This window comes from Diachasmimorpha longicaudata, chromosome 16 (genome assembly GCF_034640455.1).
Source record: "Diachasmimorpha longicaudata isolate KC_UGA_2023 chromosome 16, iyDiaLong2, whole genome shotgun sequence".
In the NCBI taxonomy this organism is placed as follows: domain Eukaryota; kingdom Metazoa; phylum Arthropoda; class Insecta; order Hymenoptera; family Braconidae; genus Diachasmimorpha; species Diachasmimorpha longicaudata.
In genome coordinates, this window is record NC_087240.1 from 1,856,030 (window position 1) to 1,876,541 (window position 20,512).

Here is a 20,512-nt window from a genome sequence, read left to right on the forward strand (position 1 = left end):
ATTCTATTAGCAACTGCCTGCTCGTCTCGGTCTCACTCACATTAGACTTGTATGTGATTGCACAGCAAAATATTCCCGGCTGGGCTGAGGCAAAAATTTTTTCTTTATAATTCCAGTTCTCCTTCCAGGTAGAAATATGAGTTGAGTTTGCAAGATTGAACAGTGGGGCTGGGTAGGTCTTGTCAGTATAGCACATGACAGGTTGTTGCAAATCGGTGTCTTCCCCATATATGCAATGTCTACTGGGATGTATCGTTGGCTGTATTATTTTTGCGGTGGCTGACCCTCTCCATTTAATTGTCCTATTCCTGCGGTATTAAGTCCCTGTTTTGAAGGACAATTTCGACGGGATTTTTCCGGAGAAATTCCCCACTTTTTTTACTCTTTTCCCCGGATGCATCATTTCAGCCCGAGCAAGCGGTTCTTGCATACCCACTATAAACCCTAGTAGTTTCCCAAAACCTTACTGCTGTCATCCGGATGTTCCATCCACAATCTCCTCTCCAATCATTTTATTACTAAAATCCGCACATTTTCCAATCCCTCACGTTCCCACCTTAATTGCACTCTTCCGTGCAAATCCCTCATAAAGTTCCTCAAAAGACTTTACCGAATACCTCAGTACCTGGTCTTTCTCATTTCTCCCTACCTCTCAAGTTCAGCCCTCAAAGGACATTCTTTTCCTTAATTTCGACCAATCAAAGATCTTGAGTCTTTCCCCTTCCAGTTCCTCCACTCCTCCAACTTACTGGCTAAGTACTTTGTAAAATGCAGTTTTCGATACAGAAGAGATAGAACAGTTTTACCCCTCGAATTGAATTAGTCAGCGAGAATTGAAGTTTGTACTAGTAGACTCGAAATCAAGATTTTTCAAAGAGAAATTACTTTTACTTTTTGGAATCCAACACGGTGAACACGTGTGTACCACTCGCCCTTCACGCGCACCTAGACGGTTTCCCCTTTTTTTATCCATCGGCACTTCTCCTCGGTACCCTCCCTAGCAGATGACAATTAGAGAATTCCCTTTCCCTCTTCTCTCATTTGTTCGAGAGAAAAAGGGAAGCTGACTTCTCCCAAAAATTTTAGAGTTCAGTTCACACCCACGAGTCGTAGCATTCACACCACGAAACATTAGCAAGTTCTAGTCAAGTTGTCAAGTCAATCAAATATACATATTGAAGACTAAGGATATTTTGTAAGACTAGTGTATATTAGAATAAGTTCTTGTGTTATTAAACAGTGGTTAAAGTGACTCAACGCATTATTCATTCAACGGACACCCTGCAGACATCTTTATCACCAAAATCCCCAAACTAGCCAAGTGAAAATACGGTAACTTGACAGTTCTCGTGTCCTTGTAGTGAGACTATCAAAGGTCATATCGTACTTTACAAACCCGATAAGTTCCAGCAGAACTGCGCTACGGAACGAGACAAAGACTTTACGACTTTTGTACGCGTTGAAGTCGAGGGCCCATTCATTCGTGAAATCACTGTGTCACTTCGGGCTGAAATCATGTTTGAAATCACATGAAATCTCATGAAATCAGTGAAATGCCATGCAATCAGTGAAATCGCATGAACTATAACACCAAAAAATAAATAGGAAATCGTCCGCAGATAAGACAAAAAAAATTCGAATGTATTAAATAGGTGAAATATACACGGAATATTTTCAATGAATTCAACGTGTTTTGCATCGAGGTGTTAACCAACCTTTGTTTTCAACTCCGGACGCTTTTTCTACGGGGGAAAAAACAAATACACAACGCGAGAGGATCGACTCATGAAATTCTCACATATAATACCACAAGTGGTTCAAAATTATCGAATATTTCCCGATAGATTCGTTGCAAACAAATGAAGTCGTCAAGTTTTTCAGGAAAAATCACTCGTGCTTCGCACTCGTGATTTTTTAGCCTGAAAAACTTGACTCCTTCATTTGTTTGCAGGGAACCTAGAGGGAAATATTCTATAATTTTGAAGCTCGAGTGGTATTCAGGGGATTATTTTTCCCACCCAAATTTCAGCCAATAGAATTGCACCATTTGTTGATATTTTGTATAGCCTACCTCGAATATCAGCGATAATTTTTTGAATATTTTGGTAAACAAACGACACTTAACCAAATAAACCTCTTTTCATGTCATGGCACAATTCTCTTGGCCGAAATTTGGATAGGAAAAATAATCCCCTGAATACCACTCGAGCTTCAAAATTATAGAATATTTCCCTCTAGGTTCCCTGCATAGAAATGAAGTCGTCAAGTTTTTCAGGAAAAATCACTCGTGCTTCGCACTCGTGATTTTTTAGCCTGAAAAACTTGACTCCTTCATTTGTTTGCAACGAATCTATCGGGAAATATGCGATAATTTTGAACCACTTGTGGTATTATATGTGATTATTTTTCCTATCCAAATTTCGGCCAAGGGAATTGTGCCATGACATGAAAAGAGGTTTATTTGGTTAAGTGTCGTTTGTTTACCAAAATATTCAAAAAATAATCGCTGATATTCGAGGTAGGCTATACAAAATATCAACAAATGGTGCAATTCTATTGGCTGAAATTTGGGTGGGAAAAATAATCCCCCAAATCGACGTTGCACGCGTTTGAACTGGTAATTTCGACCACACGCGAAGTAGTACAGTTATTAACGAAACGTCGTTAAATCATTTAAAATCGTGAAATCACCGGAAAAAAATCCCTGGCAATCACATGAAATCAACGATTTCAAGAAATCATTGAAATCATCTCGAAATCAGATGAAATCAGCAATCACTGTGTCATCGAATTTTTGAATGAATGGCCCCTCGGTTGAAGTCCTATTCAGGTCTGACCCATGAAGACTTAACCGTCTCTTAAAAAATACATTGATTGTTTATATTTCATCACTTGTTTAGCATAATCCAATTATGCTCGAAAATGTCCCGCTGACAATGTTGTACGTCCACATATTCAACAATAACATTTTTTTCTGCAGATATTTCGCCAAGATATTGTGACACTGATATTATTCTGCCCGATATTATGGCATAGAACTCATAACTATGGTTTTTAGGGAGTAAATATTGACTTACCTCGTCAGTTTTGGAGGCTGCGGTGGGCGTTTCAATGAGACTAGTAAAACTCGCACGACTACCGTGTCTGCTACTCCTAGATAAGCAGCCAATGTCAACGACTTCACCAGATGCAATCCTTGCCAGCCGGTCATTCTCGAGGCATTGTGATATTGGAATCCCGAAAACGAGGCCACCAGTGGAGTCTGCACAGGTCAATATCAGATAATACAATGCGAGTGACGTAGATGGTTCGTTGATGTGGAGCATCCGACGTATGTCAGAGGGAGGAAGGGGAATGAGCTTTTGTTTATTATTTCACTGATTTGGAATGTCATTCTTCATGCCGTCAATGGATTTGCATATGTGTTAATTCTCATATGATAACCCAAAACAGAAACAATTAAGTGTAAAATGAAAAAAAATATGTGCGTGAAATTCATGCACGACAGAAGTGAAACTTCTGAGCCATAGACTGTTCAAAAATTTTGTCTGATTTTTTTGTGATTATTTTTCCCACCCAAATTTCAGCCAATAGAATTGCACCATTTGTTGATATATTGTATAGCCTACCTCGAATATCAGCGATTATTTTTCCCACCCAAATCTCGGCCAATAGGATTGCACCATTCGACGTTATTTTGTATAGCCAACACGGTATTTCAGCGGAAATTCTTGGAAATTTCACTGGAAATTTTGCATGTTGATATATATAAAAAAAAACAAATGTTGAAGTAACCCTCAATTGTATCTGACAGATTAAATGGCAATTCGTTGAAAATTATGTCTCATGGTGCAATTCTATCGGCCAAGATTTGGACGCAAAAAATAATCCCCCGAATACCACTCGAACTTCGAAATTATCTGATATTTCCCTCAAGGTTCCCTGCAAACAAATAAGCTCGTCAAGTTTTCCAGAAAAATCACTCGCGCTTCGCGCTCGTGATTTTTAAACTGGAAAACTTGACACGTTCATTTGTTTGCAACGAACCTATCGGGAAATATCCGATAATTTCGGAGCTCTTGTGGTATTACATGCGATAATTTTTTGATAATTTTGATAAACAAACGACACCTAACCAAATAAACCTCTTTTCATGTCATGGCACAATTCTCTTGGCCGAAATTTGGATAGGAAAAATAATCCCCTGAATACCACTCGAGCTTCAAAATTATAGAATATTTCCCTCTAGGTTCCCTGCATACAAATGAAGTCGTCAAGTTTTTCAGGAAAAATCACTCGTGCTTCGCACTCGTGATTTTTTAGCCTGAAAAACTTGACTCCTTCATTTGTTTGCAACGAATCTATCGGGAAATATTCGATAATTTTGAACCACTTGTGGTATTATATGTGAATATTTTGTGATAATTTTCGTAAATTTTTATTGAGCCACACAAGAAGATTTCAGAACATTTTGTCATTGAAAATTCGGGATCTCGTGGAGAAACCAAATAGAATAGTCAATTTCGGTTTCATATTTCCCTGAAAATGAACAGAAAACAAGGAAATTGCTGTCAATGCATTTTTGCATTCAAGGAACAGTGACACCAAACCCCATTTTGGATAAAAAATCAGGAAATTTACGATTTCATTGAAAAATCGAGGGAATTGGTCTCCAATATTTATATTAGAGTATCTATTTAAATAAATTACGAAATTCTCATTTTTGTACCGCTTAAAATTCAGGAATCTTACTGAAGAATAAGTTAGACCGGAGATTTCATGATTTTTAAATGTGTACAAAACATTTGATGCCACTGGATTGGTAATTCCCAGTGAACTGTCCCGATATTAATAAAAAGGTTTTATTCGTATTGTTCATCATATTAACAAAATAAGCCATATTCCTACTCCGAGTCTATCACGTTTTCGTTTCTCTCCCATGTCCCTTTCCGTCTGACTGCCCCACCACGCGCGCCATCCCCTCCCTTTTCCTGTCGCTTTTTCGTTACATACGATATTGGAATTACAGCCCAAAGAGCGCAAAGAAGTTTCACTTCAAAAATAGTATTTTATTCTCATTTTTGACTTTCAATATGATCGAAATTGGATATTTTCGTGAAGGTTTTTGAGTTGGACTTAACTGTTTTTAACTGTTTTTTTTTCTGTAAATTAGTAAAAATAAATGAATTTTTCTATAGTTTAACTGTTAACGTTACACTTGCTCCTGCAGTCGTTCAGATATAAATTATAAACTTGGTATATTTTTCATCATTTGCATCTGTAAATTTGTTTGTCGTAGAAGATCGCGTACTCTTCGATTTTCAGCTCCTTTTTTCGAAAAATTCAAAGCTCGGATCGCGCAACACGAAATAATTGATGATATTTTATCAACAGTTCTTTCGTAGTTGTCCCCCTGGACGAAATAGACGGCTTCCTGAGCGACAACAATAGATATGAAACTTTTGTTAAGAAGACGAAAACTGTTGCTGCTTGTCAGTTATCGTTGGCTCAAGTGTCAGTTATCATTCGCGAGTGTTCCTGCAATTTCTATCGATTCAACCTACTTTCGATAGACCGCTCCCTAACAATCACAGAGCGAACCACTGAAATTCGAAACCACGACAATACTCTTCAGGATATGGTTGTTTCCCACGGCATTCTGTTGTGTGGCTGTGTTCTATAAGAGTATCAATAACGTAGAGTCTAGATCTGGAACTGTATGTAAACGATTGGCGACAGTGGAGACCCTTATATTTTGTGATCTCTATTTTCTTTACTCTTATACATTTCTAATCTTTATTTATCTGACCCTTCTATTATTCTTTATTTTCAACGAAATTCGTCGCAAGTTCATCTAAGAATTTGCAACTGGCTATCGCCTGAGGGCTTTCAGCCAAGTATTTACATATTATATACCTGATAGCTGATGTAAGAACGAAAAAAATTTTATTCACTTTTACTGAGTGAGACGAAGAAAGCAACGATGGTTTTTACAAGATTACGTATGTACTATCGGCATTGTTTATGTAGCTGTTAGTTTTGAGGAAATATATTCGTAAGAGCTTAGTGGTTTGATTTTAGAGTAGGATTAAGAATCGTGGGATAAAGTTCTGCCAAGTATAGCTATTGTTGAGTCGTGATATCAAGTTTTTCTTGCTTTTTGTCTTATTAGAGTTATAAAATTCATTACTGGAACATCTGTCCCTTAATTTTCCCCACTTATTTCCTGTCATTTGCGCTAAACGCCATATTTTTACTTTTTGAATGTATTCTCATAAAATCTGTTAGGGGTTGAGGATTGCAATTAACTTTGAATTTTCTAGAGTTGTAAATTCTAGAATTCTACTCTGTAGAAACAATCTCAACTCTAACTCCTGCATGCCGAATCGGTTCTTTATGCAGTTGATTCAGTTTTTTAGTAGTTATTGAATTGAATGTTTAATGGATCTTGACGAATGTGTGGAAAGGATGTGACGGGTGAATTCCGGGAGACTTGGAAAAAATCGGGTGGAACACTTTTGTCTTTTTTACTTTCCCTTTATTCACTAGAGGTATTTAGACAGAACCGTGAAGGATGCGGTGATACTGAACAACTTTGAAAAATGTCCGGCTTATATGCTATTGGGCGCAGGTATTTGGGAAGTAACCATCATTGGAGGAGAGCGGATAGGAGGCTGGCCGATTGGAGTGGGAACAGGACAACTAGGGTTTTGGTAGGACCTCCTAGAGTGAGACCAGGGAAGCAGGTAGAGGTATCTGCAGGAAAGCAGGAGCAGGTAGAGGTGTTTCTCCAGGTTGGGGACTGACAACTGGGGATTCCCCTGGAGATTTGGAGAATTTGAGGATAATGAGAAAATAAAACGATTGAGAGAGCAGACGTTAAGGATTAAAATTACAATAAAGCAGAATTTGGGTGTCAATAAAAATCAAATGAATTCCGTTAATCCGGAAAAATAGAAATAACTGGCGATACCATCTTTTTTGTATATTCTGCGTATTCCATACGCAACAAAATCATCTCTACTACATTAAAATTCCTAATCCCATGTCATTATATCCCTAGTCCCCATGACCACCATCAGCGTCCCAGGGGATCTTGACCCTACCTGAACTTTATGAGTCCCAATATTGATAGTGTTATACTTATAGAACTTAGTTAATCCGGGAATTCCCCAATTTTACAATACCAAGCCCATCACAGCGTTTCTTGGTAGATATAAAAGCTGCGACTTGCTCATTTTTAGTTAGTTACAATCAACTGTGCAACCGTTCAATACAGTCCACTATATCACTGTATAAACCAAATACATTCTTTATTAACGTTAAAAAGTGTTGTGTTTTCGAGTCTTTTATCAATCCATTTCAATATCCGAACAAGGTTCACAACGGCGTTCGGAAGTATCTTTCAAACGATACAGCTATAAGATTATATTCTAGGGGTAGAAATAGGTGATACTTATGAGGGAAACCCCGCAAGTAGACGTGGATGCGAGCCTGTGCAATAGAAGTACCGAGACAGTCATATTTTGGGGGTTTATGAGAGGATCAGACAAGTGACAGGAGAAAATCGTTTCCAGCCAGCGAGGTCCACAGACGCTAGGATCACGTGACGCTGCTAGGGCCTACTTCAGAGTTCAGAGAAGAGAGTTAGAGTATAGGCGGGGTGTGGAGAGAGTGCCACCCTAAGCGTCTTGTAAGAATAGCGTATTTTTTCACTTAGAATCAAGTGTAGTTATAGTAATAAGTTCTAGTGTTTAGCAGTGTATAGTGATATTAATAAATATATATCTGTTAAACGTTTGTGTCTTTGCGACAAACCTCCCTTGATCCACATATCCCATACGTGTGTGCTTAGATGGTACAATATGAAGGGATGAGATTTTTTGTTGTAGATGGTTGGGGATGGAAGATCTCCACCAGGATGAACAAGGCCTCCCCAGGAGTCAGATCATATTTTCAAGTCTGATGGCGTTGAGATTTGCTATTGAGGTATCCTGAGGGTATTGGTTATGAGTCTGGATCCTAGGAGTGGGCTTGTGGCAGAGGTTTCGAATATGATCCAGTTTGTTAAGAGCAAAATTAATTGTCAGTTTGTGGAGTCTGCATGAAATAGTATAAAAATCCATACTTTGTAAAAATGAAGTCAGTCTATTTTGAACTCTTAGTCTATCTACCCAAGTGTAGCCTCACGTTATTAACAACGCAGAACTACTTGTCAATAATAAAACATATTTTGGCCTTAACCGAAGTGCTGTAGATGTTTGTCGGATTAACTTGAACTCAACATTTTAGTTGAAGAATTGAAATATGTCACTGTTTGATCGTATATATAAAATGTTATTTATGACTATTGGAAATTGGATAATTGTTAAATGATTAGACGTGTGAATCCCGTTTTATTCTTTTATATTATACGCTGGAAAGGCACCACCGATCTGGTCTGTTTCCTTAGAGAAACTAAAGGGCTACAACCCCCTAGACTTGACGTCTCTCATCAACAATGGTCCCACTCATGCACCTCTGTATACATTCAAGAAAACAGAGCATACACATCACCCCCAACTTCCTCGAATTTTCTCTCCTAAAAATGTTTTTCCAATCTCAAGTGGAAACACCAGAATAAGAGAAATACTAATCGTACAAAGACCTATTCATTCCATCTCTAAATTAATTTTTGATAAACATTCGAAATGTAAACTCCAATAAAGACAACAGTGGAAAAATTTTCGTTTCCAAAGTTTCTCCAGAATTTCCCAGAACAATTAAAATTTCCTCCACGTCATACATAATGAGCAGCTTCAATCTCTTATTAGTCGACTTGAAGCGCGTACAAGTCGTCAAAACATAAAATTTGTCTGCCGAAAAAACCTTGAGAACTCGTTCACACGGAAAAAATTATTTGTCCCTTAAATTTTGCCCAAATTCTTGTGACAGATGACAGCAATAAAATTTACATGGACGTCACCTTCCCGAGAATTTATCTGGACCCCGTTTTTTTGCCACCCCGAGCCACGATGATGGGCCCAACTTCGTCATCTGCAACTGGCAGATTCCTCAATGGTTTTCACGCTCTCTAATAATTTTTCCTCCAATCAGAAAAGTTTCCTTTCCCTGTCTTTGTACAACGGAACAAACTTCATTGCACCCACTCTTCACTTTTTGGACATTGAGAGTTCTTAGGAAATATTTTTATTCAAGTAGTACGAAAGAAGATTCTAACGAGCTAACCTCGAGATCCAACCCTCTGTTCTGATCTCGAATTACAGAACTATCCGAAATTTTATAAAAATGCAAAGTGCAACAGTTATCACAGTAAACATTAGTTTGTGTATTCATGGGCGAATTAATTTACCTAAATTTTGTTATCAATAGTTTTTGTGAAGTTAAACGAAAGATTTATTAAATATATAGTGTGTTTTTTAGTGAATTGTGGTTAATCATTAAAATCCCTTTTATTAAAACCTTCCTATGTCACTGCTTTCGGGTCACTCGTCGTTAGCAGTAGTACCGGAGAAGAAATTGGCGTACGAAGCACTATACTTGGACCTTACAAACCAAGGAAGAGTCGACTTTAAATTATTCGGCTATCGCGTCCCTTACCCCGTACAGTCACATGTTATGTTAGAAGACACCATCTAACGTTTATGTTTAATCAACTCTGTGATCCAACCGTTTGATTCTTCATCTAAGACCATATAACCGGGGGTTAATTATTTCTCTTCAACACCATCGATAGAACATTCGAAATATAGAAGTAGAATTAATATAGTCGACAATTTTACGGCTCGAGAGGGTCCGGTCGACTGCGCTTGCGTCAAAGCATCGATTTTCCTTGGAACCCCCACTCTGGTGTGAGCCAGCGGGCCCAAGTGGGGTGCGAGGATGGATGGGCACTCTTAGCTAAGTTGTGAAGAAAGAAGGATAATTAAAAAAAGGGCGACGAGAAGCTGTTCCGAACCGGTATCCTCGAATATATTACTGTGGAATGTGTGAAATCAATAAAGAATGAATGAGTGAGTGCTTTGTTATATCGGATATTTGTGCACGTGTGAAAGAACATGACTCTAGTGGACATTAAGGTTTGTTTAGACGTTAAGATTTTAAGGTAATTTATGTGTTTTGTTTAATATAAGGAATGCAAGGAAAAGGAGACGTGTGTGTCGAGTATGACAGGTTTGTTATAGTTATGTTTCGAGTTCTAAGGATTTTTTCTAGTATAATGGTGAGTGTTGTCCGGCCATGTGGGGTTACTCATGGGACAGACCCTGCATTGTTGAAGGACTCAGGGAAGAAAACGCGTAATGAAAGAAAGGGACAGAAGACAGTACATTTTCGGGTGTGAGCTGCGGAATGAGTTTAGTTTAAGTTGTGACTTGACCGCGGACGCGTGAGGATACTCTCCTCATCCTCCTAATATAATTTTGACTGTACAATATTCTGTAACCTTCGTAAAATAAACTAATCATAATCCTTTCATTTGTTATTGATCCTACATTACAATCGTATTTTAAGTCGAAACTAGGATTAAGTCGTAGGGGAACTACCTAGATTTTAGAAAAATAAAATCCTTTGATCGTCACCATTGTAAGTAGAGCAAAATTAGTATCTCTGCCTTAATTCTCTTTATTTCTCCATCTCTCGACACTTGGGTCTCTCCATCTTCCACTTCCTGAGGATTAAACTAGTCGTTTACTAATTTGTCGATAAAATTAGCTGGCGCCCAAAATAAGAGGTAAATGTAGATTTAATTAAAGTTTATGAACCCTGACAGCCCTTGACCCAGGTCGCGTCAGGTGTCGGCAATTATTATTAATTATTGAAGCATCGTAAATTTTTCTATAATGAATGTGGGGAAATACGTTCATAATTTAGTTTAGAATAAGTTTATAGTATGTTAGGATTAGAACGAATAGTAATTTGTTTGTAGTTGCTGGAGTAGTTCGTTTATGATGGGTCCGAGAACTCGAGCATAGACGAGCAATTCAAGGATATTGCGGGTCGGAAGACCCAGGTCAGAGGCGACTATGGGGATTTCCTCATTGACGTCGCACGAGAGATGGTCACGACAACCCACGCCGTTGACGTTAGAAGGAAAGAGCTTGGGACTTTTACTGAGGCCCCTTATGACGTAGGGCGTTGGGGTGACCAAAATTAGGGGTAGTCTAAGGGACTACCTATAAGAGCAAGTAGTTTGCATTCTAGAGACAGAGTTGACTAGAGTTAGAGTTAAGCAGAGGCTACAGAGTTAAGAGTATATAATATTCGACGCTAATTTGTAAGGAATGGTGGTGTACTTTTTAATAAACTTGTATGCATAATTAATAAATGTGTTGGTGTAGAAGTGTCATTTATAACTGAAAATCCTTTACCGATTATCCCCACATTATTGGCGAAGCATTATTGGCAGCACAAGGTATTTTATTCAAGTTACTTATTTGGAAAAGATGATGAAGGATATCCTGGCTGACTATATTATATAAGGGTGGAGAATCTTGGAGGGTGTCTTGCTAGAGGAAAAGCTATTTTTTATTTTGATGGACAGGCGAAGGTTTAACATGAATTTTTCGATGATGTTTATGAAGTATGTGAGACGGTTGAATTGCTGGAGCTTAAAAAGCAATATCAGAGCCTTTATATCAGATACAATCGAAGGCTTTTATGATGTTTGAGAATGGACGTAAGGGTAGGTTTTCAAGTTATTGTTCCCAAGTTTGTAGGTTCGATGCGACGATAATAGGGAGGCATGACATGGATTTTTGTTTGCTTAATGGGGGAAGATCCACTAGAGAGCTTTGTCAACTATAAGAATACCGTATTGATTACAAAATTACTTAGGAGCGTCACTCTCCGCTGTGACTTGCCCCTAACAAAAGTTTCAAGCTTCACCCACATCATGTGATTTCCGCTTTCGTAAAACTCAAAATTCCCAGCCTTTTCATGCCGTCACTGCCAGTTTTTTTATCTGAAATTCCCTTTGCATATCTACCCCTACTGTCTGCCTAGGGGACATATCATCTTCATTTCTATGATTTAATAGAGTTGTAGAACCCAAAAGGCAAGAAAATGAAATAGATTTTGGAAAACTACAACCTCCAACAACCAGACTCCTCCTGATTTTTAGTAATGCATTTAAAAATATAATTAGGTGTGTGAATAAGTCTTTCCCGTTTTTTGTAAGAGATGCCGCCACCAATACTGTGCGAGTATTCAATGGTTACATATGTCATAATCAAAGCTTATTCATCTGTCAACAATTCCACACTAACACATTAGTTGAAATTTTTTCGCATCATAAATTTTTAATGTCGTGAAAATGTCGAAATTTGAGCCGAGCCGACGTCATTTGCGGGAAGTTTCACTTTATTGGTTCAATTTGAAGAAATCTGCTGCCGAGGCGCATCGATTGCTTCAGGAAGCTTATGGAGAAGGTTGTGTCGATGATTCAAGTGTTCGCGGATGGTTTCGACGCTTCAAAAGTGGTGATTTCGACGTGGAAGACAAGGAGCGTTCCGGGCGGCCGCAAATCTTTGAAGATCAAGAATTGGCGACTTTGCTTGATGAAGATTCGTGTCAAACGCAAGAAGACGATGGCCAATACTTTCAATAATTCATTTGTAACCATTTTTTCACAATAAAGGCTCAAAATTTGAAAAAAAAACGGGAAAGACTTATTCACACTCCTAATATGTTTCGTAAGGTTCGTCAGTGGGTCCGGAACCTCAAAGCTATCAGTTAATTTCTCAAGAACTGTGACTCAAAAATTTAATAACCAAAATACAAAATGTAATAAAATTCATATAACTAATTTATTGTTATTTCATTCTAATAAACCCTGAAGGGGTTTCTGAAGCATTAATTTCCAAAAATGGGGAGATGAGGGATGGAATGTACTATCTTCTAGACGCTCTAGCAATCTTGACTATGGAAATTAAAATTTTTTTGTTGTTCTAAGAGAATTGAGAATTTTACTCCCAATTTTATGACAAATTTGTTCAAATTACCTATGACATTAATTTCTATTGAATTACTCAGAATTATTTTATTAAAATTTTTCAGTAATTCATTGAGAATTATTATGAAACAATTGGGAATTTTTTATTTGATGTGAAGCATTCAAATATTTCTCATAACATGAACTCAAGAGTTTCCTGAAAACATTTCTATTGATTTTGATAGATCAATGACCTTTCTTGAGAATCGCTGATAAATAAATCTATAATAATGAGGATTATTTTCTTGAACTTACCCTTGTCCTTGTCGTCTTTGCTTTTGTTATCAAAAAACCCAGTTGTAAGTGCTTTCCGTTTCAATAAATAAGCTCGTCTCTTCGGCTTATTGGAAATGGATCCAGTCCCGAGGGACTCTGCAAATAACACAAAGAAAAAAATCATGAACAACGCAATAAAAATGATTGTTCATTAAGATTATATCTAATTGATTATCCACAAACCATTGGGCGGCCTGATATGAACACCGAGATTCAAAGCTTGTAGTTTCGCGACGGCAACTCTGCACAGCACTTTCCTCTCGACTTCTGAAAGGGCCCGGAGCGGTATATCTTGAAGGGTCACTCGACGTCCGTTAGTTCCTGCCCATGTGCATTTTCCCTAAGAGACAGGAAATGAATTAAAGCATTCCATGTAGCTAGGGATTGGAATTTTTACTTTCTCTTTATCTGGGTAATGAATAGGTTTTTTTATTACGCAGTTTTAGTCCTTAGAGGTCTAACCGACGACGGGGTCGAAATTAATTAAATCGCATGAGCGGACGATGGGAACTATAAATCCCAAGAAAGATGATATTTCAGTAAATTTGTTGGGACCCTGTATGTGTGCACGTGATTATTTTATATATTCAGTATCGTAACATTTGAAGCAATAGTTATTAAATTGTATAAAATTCCAAAGCTCATCTCCTAGGACATGTTGTAAAGGAAATGTTGGCTGCATGCGTCCTTCACTTAGGCCACGCCATAAAGTCTCAACTGAACCCAAGGATCAGGTGATACCATAACCTGACTATTAACTACTTTAGTTTGGATTGGTTTATGCAACCAAATAATAAGAAAATTTAAACTTAATGTGGGTCCCTCTTGCCAGAAGAAGTAGGCGAGACCCTGAATGGGTTTGTAAAATGAGTTTTGAGTTAGTTACATTCGAACATTCGAAGGAAGAAGTAATCTTTTCTAATCAATTGTCCATAATACGAACTTGGTACAATAAACTTTATATCTTACAAGTGCAACATTCCCTTTATTATTTCAAGGTACATCCGTCTAATTTCGCGTGTCAGATGCCTGTACGCTTCTAAAAAATTCGTAGATGTGGTAAACTTCTCAATTAGCTCCGAGACCTCAACCCGTATGGTTCCAGTTGGAACTCACCTTTTCAGAGAGTTCAGACAATTTATGGGATACATATGGCTTAGATTGTCATCAAGAAAAGCGCGAACTAATCAACCACCTTGACTGGCGCCAATGAAAGGGGTGGAACTATGCATCCCCCACTACCGTCAAATCGGACACGAATATTTCCTTAAAGGAAATTTTCCCTAACTAGCCCAGAATGAAGAAAGGGGAAGATCCTAGACACCACGTCATCAATTGGCGCGGTTTTCTCATTATAAAAAAGGGCTCGTGCGGCAGAAAAAGTAGTTCGACAATCATCACCGGAAAGAGCAGTCCTAATATACCTGCGGTTTCAAACGACACCCCGTCATCCCTCCCAGTTAAGTGAACCTTTTTTTTGTATCAAGCCGTAAAATCTTTTAAAACCCCTCGCGGAACCTTCAAAGACCTTCACCACATCTTCAGTATCACCACCATCTTCGTCTGGGAACCAGAATCACCAAGATATCACGCTGATTTCATCCGCGCCACTGCAACTAACGGCCTAGTAGAACGACCCCCACATCGGTCAGACACCCCTGAAGACCGCGATAGGAACATCAGTTTCGCCATCTGAGCATTTCCTTGAATTTCTCCAATCACTGTAAGTTATAATCACAATAATCCCTATACTTCTGTCTCTCTTGTCTTCCTGTTTTCGCTCCGATGTTTTTTCCCCTGGGTCTTCGCGAAATCGAGTCACTCTAAATAAATAATAAACTGTTTGATCTAGCCTAAATTTTAGTCTCTGTTTTTACGTTTCTTCGCAGTTCATCATCGGCGTATTTCAATACCTTATCCCGAACATCACGATCCCAAACAATAGAAACGTAACTAACCATTTAAAACTGGTTTCCCATCGTTACGTTATGGCACCTTGTCGCGAGTAGTGGCGGTCAGGGAAAGAGAGAGTTTGGAGATAGATATCTCGTCTCTTCTGTCCTCTTCTCAAACTCAGTGGTCCACAATAGAACTACGAAAACCACAATAACTTATCTGGCAAAGCACCTGCCCTTCGATATGAGTTTTTACGGTTTGAAAACCAGTCAACTTGGTCTGAACGGAAAGTTGAGTACCTGTACAACAGACGGTATCACCTCTATATTTTGCAGTTCTGTAATATTGTAGTTCATTTAATTATAAATACTCGTTACAAGAACACATCTTCATAGTATTATCGATTACAAAAACTAATTATAACAGCATCACTCATCGTATTATCAATCAAACACAGCATTATTTTTCACATGATCAATTTATCACAGCGAGGTCAAGAAAGTCTATTTCATCAAAAAATTGAATCCGAAAACGTGGAACGCTGTGTGGTAAATTTGTCGTCTTACATGTGAAAAATGATTGATGTGAGAAGAATGGCGGAGGTTGATATACAGAAGAGATCTGAACTGAAGAAGCGGCTAGGAACCAGATAATTCAAATGCCCAGGTAGAAATTGGTGATTGGCTCAGGTCTGGGCCAGCACTGGGCCAACCCTAGTGACGCTTGGAAAGAAAGTAACAAATATCACTAGCACAGCTATTCATAAAAATTACCGAGATTTACTGAAAGATTATTATTTCGTCTCCAACACCTCTATCTTCATTTATCCTCTAATTGTGTTTAATTATAATTTATTATCTTCCAAGAAAGAAAAATATTCTAAACTACCATGGATTTTGAAGAGTGAGAGAAGAAAGAGCACGTGAAGAAGGGCAATTTTAATCCGCTTTTTCATTCGTCTAATCCGGCAATTCCAAAGAAAGGCACGACTTAGTAGTTGGGACAAAGCTGCTGGTCATCTGCAAAAAATCTTGTTCCCCAAAACTCATCAGCTTTTCAGAAATTCACTTTTTTTGTCAACCCTAAAATCGCGCGCGAAGACCAACAACCTCCGAACCTGTCATTTATGGTGGGAAACTCGCCAACTTTACTAGCACCCATACGCTGAACACACTTTCAGAAGGATCTGGCCAGGAATTTATGACTTCGAAAATGTCAAATTTCTGCCTGTCTTCAAGTCACACCCTCTCTAGTCCCACCATCAATAGATCACACCAATGAGTTCGAAGGTTCTTGGCTCACCAATCAGAGAGACGACAAATAATTGTTGTATAGCAAATTCCCTCCTCTTTCTTTGGACACTCTCACGAGGAAAACGAAAAGATCCAGTCAGTTCGTTTTTGGAAGTGAAGTTGGAGTGAAATCTTAAGTTTTGTATCTATTGCACGCAAAGACCGTGGTCAATAAAAAATAGCAAATAGAGATTTGAGCAGCCCAGTGTCAATGTAATTTGATTATTACTTTCCCTAATCAATTAAGTTTCCTCTCACACAGTTCTTGTTAATCGAGTGACAAAACAACACCCGGAGAGACTTCAGTGAAAAATCACATCTCGAGTGATATTAATTTGGTAGTTCGAGTGTATCAACCCTGAATTGATACAATTATGGCAAACCAAAGCCAATTACCAAGATTCCTCCCAACCTCAAAAACGCAAGTCACGCAACATGTACAGATCTGCCCACTGGGAGAACAAACGCACGATCAACAACCACATTCTATACGACAGAACCAACATCCCCAGGATGGATAACTTCATCTTCAGATTCACGAGAGATTACGTTTCCCGAATGGGAGACATCTCCAACAACACCATCAATTGTTTGAGTATTGTGGACCCAATGAAATTGAATCTGCCTTGTCAAAGCGGTTACCTGCGACCCAGGTACTTCACCCATTTGGGCAGATTGGGCCTCATCCAAATGCCCAATAAAAAAACGAATAACAAACCTGTGCTGTACGACCTGTGCAGACACAGCAGAAACAAGAACAATTCCAATACCCTGGGGCTTTAACTAGCAACCACAGCACTCACGCTCAATCCCTGAGCGAGACTTCATTGATGATAGTCGTTTCCACAAAAAGTTCTGGTGGCTCGATAACCACACCACGCACATCCCTGAAGTCAAGGCGAGACTGGAGAAACACGTCAGTGTCGCAGCAGGAGACATCCAACCTCATGCTCAGAACATCTGGAGGCCCTGATAGGTGGCTGGCTACCCCTGTTAGCCTTGTCTAACTAACGCTAAGCGCTCTATAAATGTATATATGTATAAAAATGATCTAAGTTTAGCCTACAACTCACTCGAAACAGTTACTGTAGATTTTTTTTGGCTAATTGAACAAAAAATTTTTTTCCTAACTATTTCAAGTCCTAGGACAGCAACTGTTGTATCTAAAAAAAACTTCATATTTACTCACTAGAAAAGGAGCACTTTTTAGGTGTTACGTTGGCTAAATAGTAAAATAGAAATCAGATAAACAGGATGCCCAACATTGACCTACCATTATCAACTAAACTTGGATTTAACTAGCATGCAAGATATTTTTAAGGAGTTAATTTCATACCTCGTAATGTCTAAAACAAATTACTGTAATTTCAATAATAAACAAACTCTAAAAAATGCACTCGATGGATAATCGGATGGTCCTTGCTTCAAATACTGGTCTGGACTGATCCGTTTTTTGTAAAATTATATTGAGGATAATCCTAGTTGCCCTTTTTCCCTCATTTAAAATCTTATCCAACATTTTTTATGACGACACCACTATTCAATGTTTGTAAAGACCGTTAGAACCCGTAAATAATTGACTATATAAACCTTCCTTTTCAAGGTAAAAATCTCAAATTTGAAGACAATCAATTTCGTCATGTCCAGACAAAATCCAAGAACCACTGTAATAGTGAAAGAAAATCTTTATGTTAAGGAAATCTGTTACAGATTTTTACATGAAAATTAATTTGAGAACAAGCAGATCACTATTACCTTTTCTTGGTTCCCCTCGGTTTTTCCGTCCTCAAGTGAGCCCTACAGATCTTGTTTTTTGTGTTCACACAGACTATTCATTGTTTGTTATGACCATAGGATATTATTTCATAAACAGATTTCTTGTAAAACCAGTGTTCACCTAACTTAGTCAGTTTAAATACGATTGGGGGGGGGGAGACGTACATAGATTGCTATGGATATGAAATGCACGTTTTTGTCATTCGGGCGTGTATTTAGCTAGTATTGGCAAGAAGCTGTGGTATGATCCCCTAACAAGACCTGTCTAGCTCAAATGTTCAACCTTGTAAATCCAACTCACAATCCAACTTCTACCTGGGACGATGAATTTACTTTTCCATCACCTGAACCCGCATTTTCGCTCACAAGACGCTTCGGTCATGAAATAAACGCGCTAAGAACTCGGCCAAAGGCGTCTCTTCTTAGATTGGACTATTTACTCGTCTGAAAGCATGTCCTCTTCATTCTATATTACAAGTCCTTCAGGAAAACCAACAAAATTAAATAAAACCATCAGGTGCGTCAGCAATTTTCTCAACTTCTCGAGCAAAATATACTCTTTTGTTACTCCTGCTACGTTCAGCTCGTGTCGAAAAGTGTTTTTTCGTAAACGAAAACACTTTTCGTTTACGAAAAATGACACAGGTCATCACTCCCTTAACGTAACATCACTAACAAAAAGTATAGTTCGGATACATGTGCGACTGGGTGGTAACGAGTGTGAAGTTGGCGGCCCGAGGCGAAGCCGCGGACTGCCAATCACACGAGTATCACAAATATACTACACACTTCAGCCACATGCACTCTTTACATAACCCCGCGAACGAGGTAAATGACTCCCTAGATGACACAGGAGCCTGAGCCGCCTGGTATCATTGAAGATTCCCGATCATTTCCGCAATGTATTCTCGCTGTGGTGCATATATCAGACAATTCATAATGAGATGTTGGACTGTGCTCAATACGTGTCTTCGACTTATTTGTAGTCGCAAGCCCTTCAGTCACTAAGGCAACGGCCTTAAAGATGGACTTTTCCCGTAATATTTATTTTACTTTTCTCGTAATATTTATGGATTTTTTTTCTCCGTGTGACGGACCACGATCAGGTTAGGACCTTTGTCGAAAAAGCCCGAGAAGATACGATCAACCACGAATAAGATGACACATCCAATCAATAGAAATTTACGAAAATTTACGAAATTTACGTTTCGTGAAAATACCGCGCCAGTACCGTAAAAACTTTGAAATTCTATCTAAATTCTTACAGTTCGAGACGTATTAAGTATTTAAATTCACTTTAAATTTTCTGATTTACCATTCGTAGAGAGACAAATTACGTGCCTCTCCGTACTTTTTCAGTTACACACCCGAAAATTTACTGAATGTGTCAGATTTATTCTGTTTCATTGCCATCAAAATTTACTTAAAACGACTCTCGCTGGCAGATTACGCGACTTGTTCCGTAATTTTTCTGGAACTTTTCTCTCCGTGCAGGACCTGCGAGATTCAGTGGTCGCAGACGAACCATTAGCAGAGATATAATTAACAACCTTTATTAAAAATCCTTAAATAAAAAAAATATATATATCACAACTTCTAAAAAAAAATTTCTAAAAAATTTGAAAAAAAAGTGAGCGACAATTTGGGGGGGAGGGAGTGATTGAAGTCGTTTTGCAAGTCTCCCAATGGCATAAAACTCCTCATCAATTTTCAAGAGAATTGCTGCTTAAAAACATTAATAAAAAAATTAACAAAAAATATCTATGATTTCCATGAAATAATTAACTCATGTTCTCTAATCCTATGAGAGGCGTCAGTCAAGCATCGAAAAATACAAGCGGACTAAATAATCTTCCCCAAAGAGCTTGAAAATACCGTGAGAATATTTTCAGCGTCACGTAATAAGTATACTCTAAGTGTTAAATGTGTAGCTATTTCGGACGCCACCAACTAAACTCTCGAGACCTTAAATTAGTTATCGTGCTTCAAGCGACTAATGAGTTTACAAGTTGATCAAGGTCATGCTATTGTATCCATCAATACCCAAATTCGTTACATTGTATCACTATCTGTCTTCTCACCTAAGCCCGGAAAATTTTACCATATGTCGTCTGTTACTTGACTTTTTTTTCTCATGACATGTGACACAACAACGGCCAACGAAATTTCTGTGGTATCCACGTGCTGTCAAGGTCACGTAAAAATAGTTATCTTCATGCTTTTCAACTGTATAATTATGGAAAGTTGAACGAGTTGAAAATAAAAATAATCACATAAATAA

The 20,512-nt window shown here is 38.2% G+C and overlaps 1 protein-coding gene across 1 annotated transcript in view; it reads right to left on the minus strand.

Annotated features, from left to right (window-relative positions):
• Positions 1–20,512, minus strand: part of Rhogap102a (Rho GTPase activating protein at 102A) — a 55,895-nt gene that overhangs the window by 26,749 nt on the left and 8,634 nt on the right. Inside the window, exons 2-4 of the mRNA XM_064135737.1 lie at positions 13,451–13,607; positions 13,247–13,363; positions 3,078–3,262 (exon numbers count right to left, since the gene is read on the minus strand). Coding sequence (XP_063991807.1) covers positions 3,078–3,262; positions 13,247–13,363; positions 13,451–13,607 — 459 coding nt within the window. The remainder of the gene's footprint in view (positions 1–3,077; positions 3,263–13,246; positions 13,364–13,450; positions 13,608–20,512) is intronic.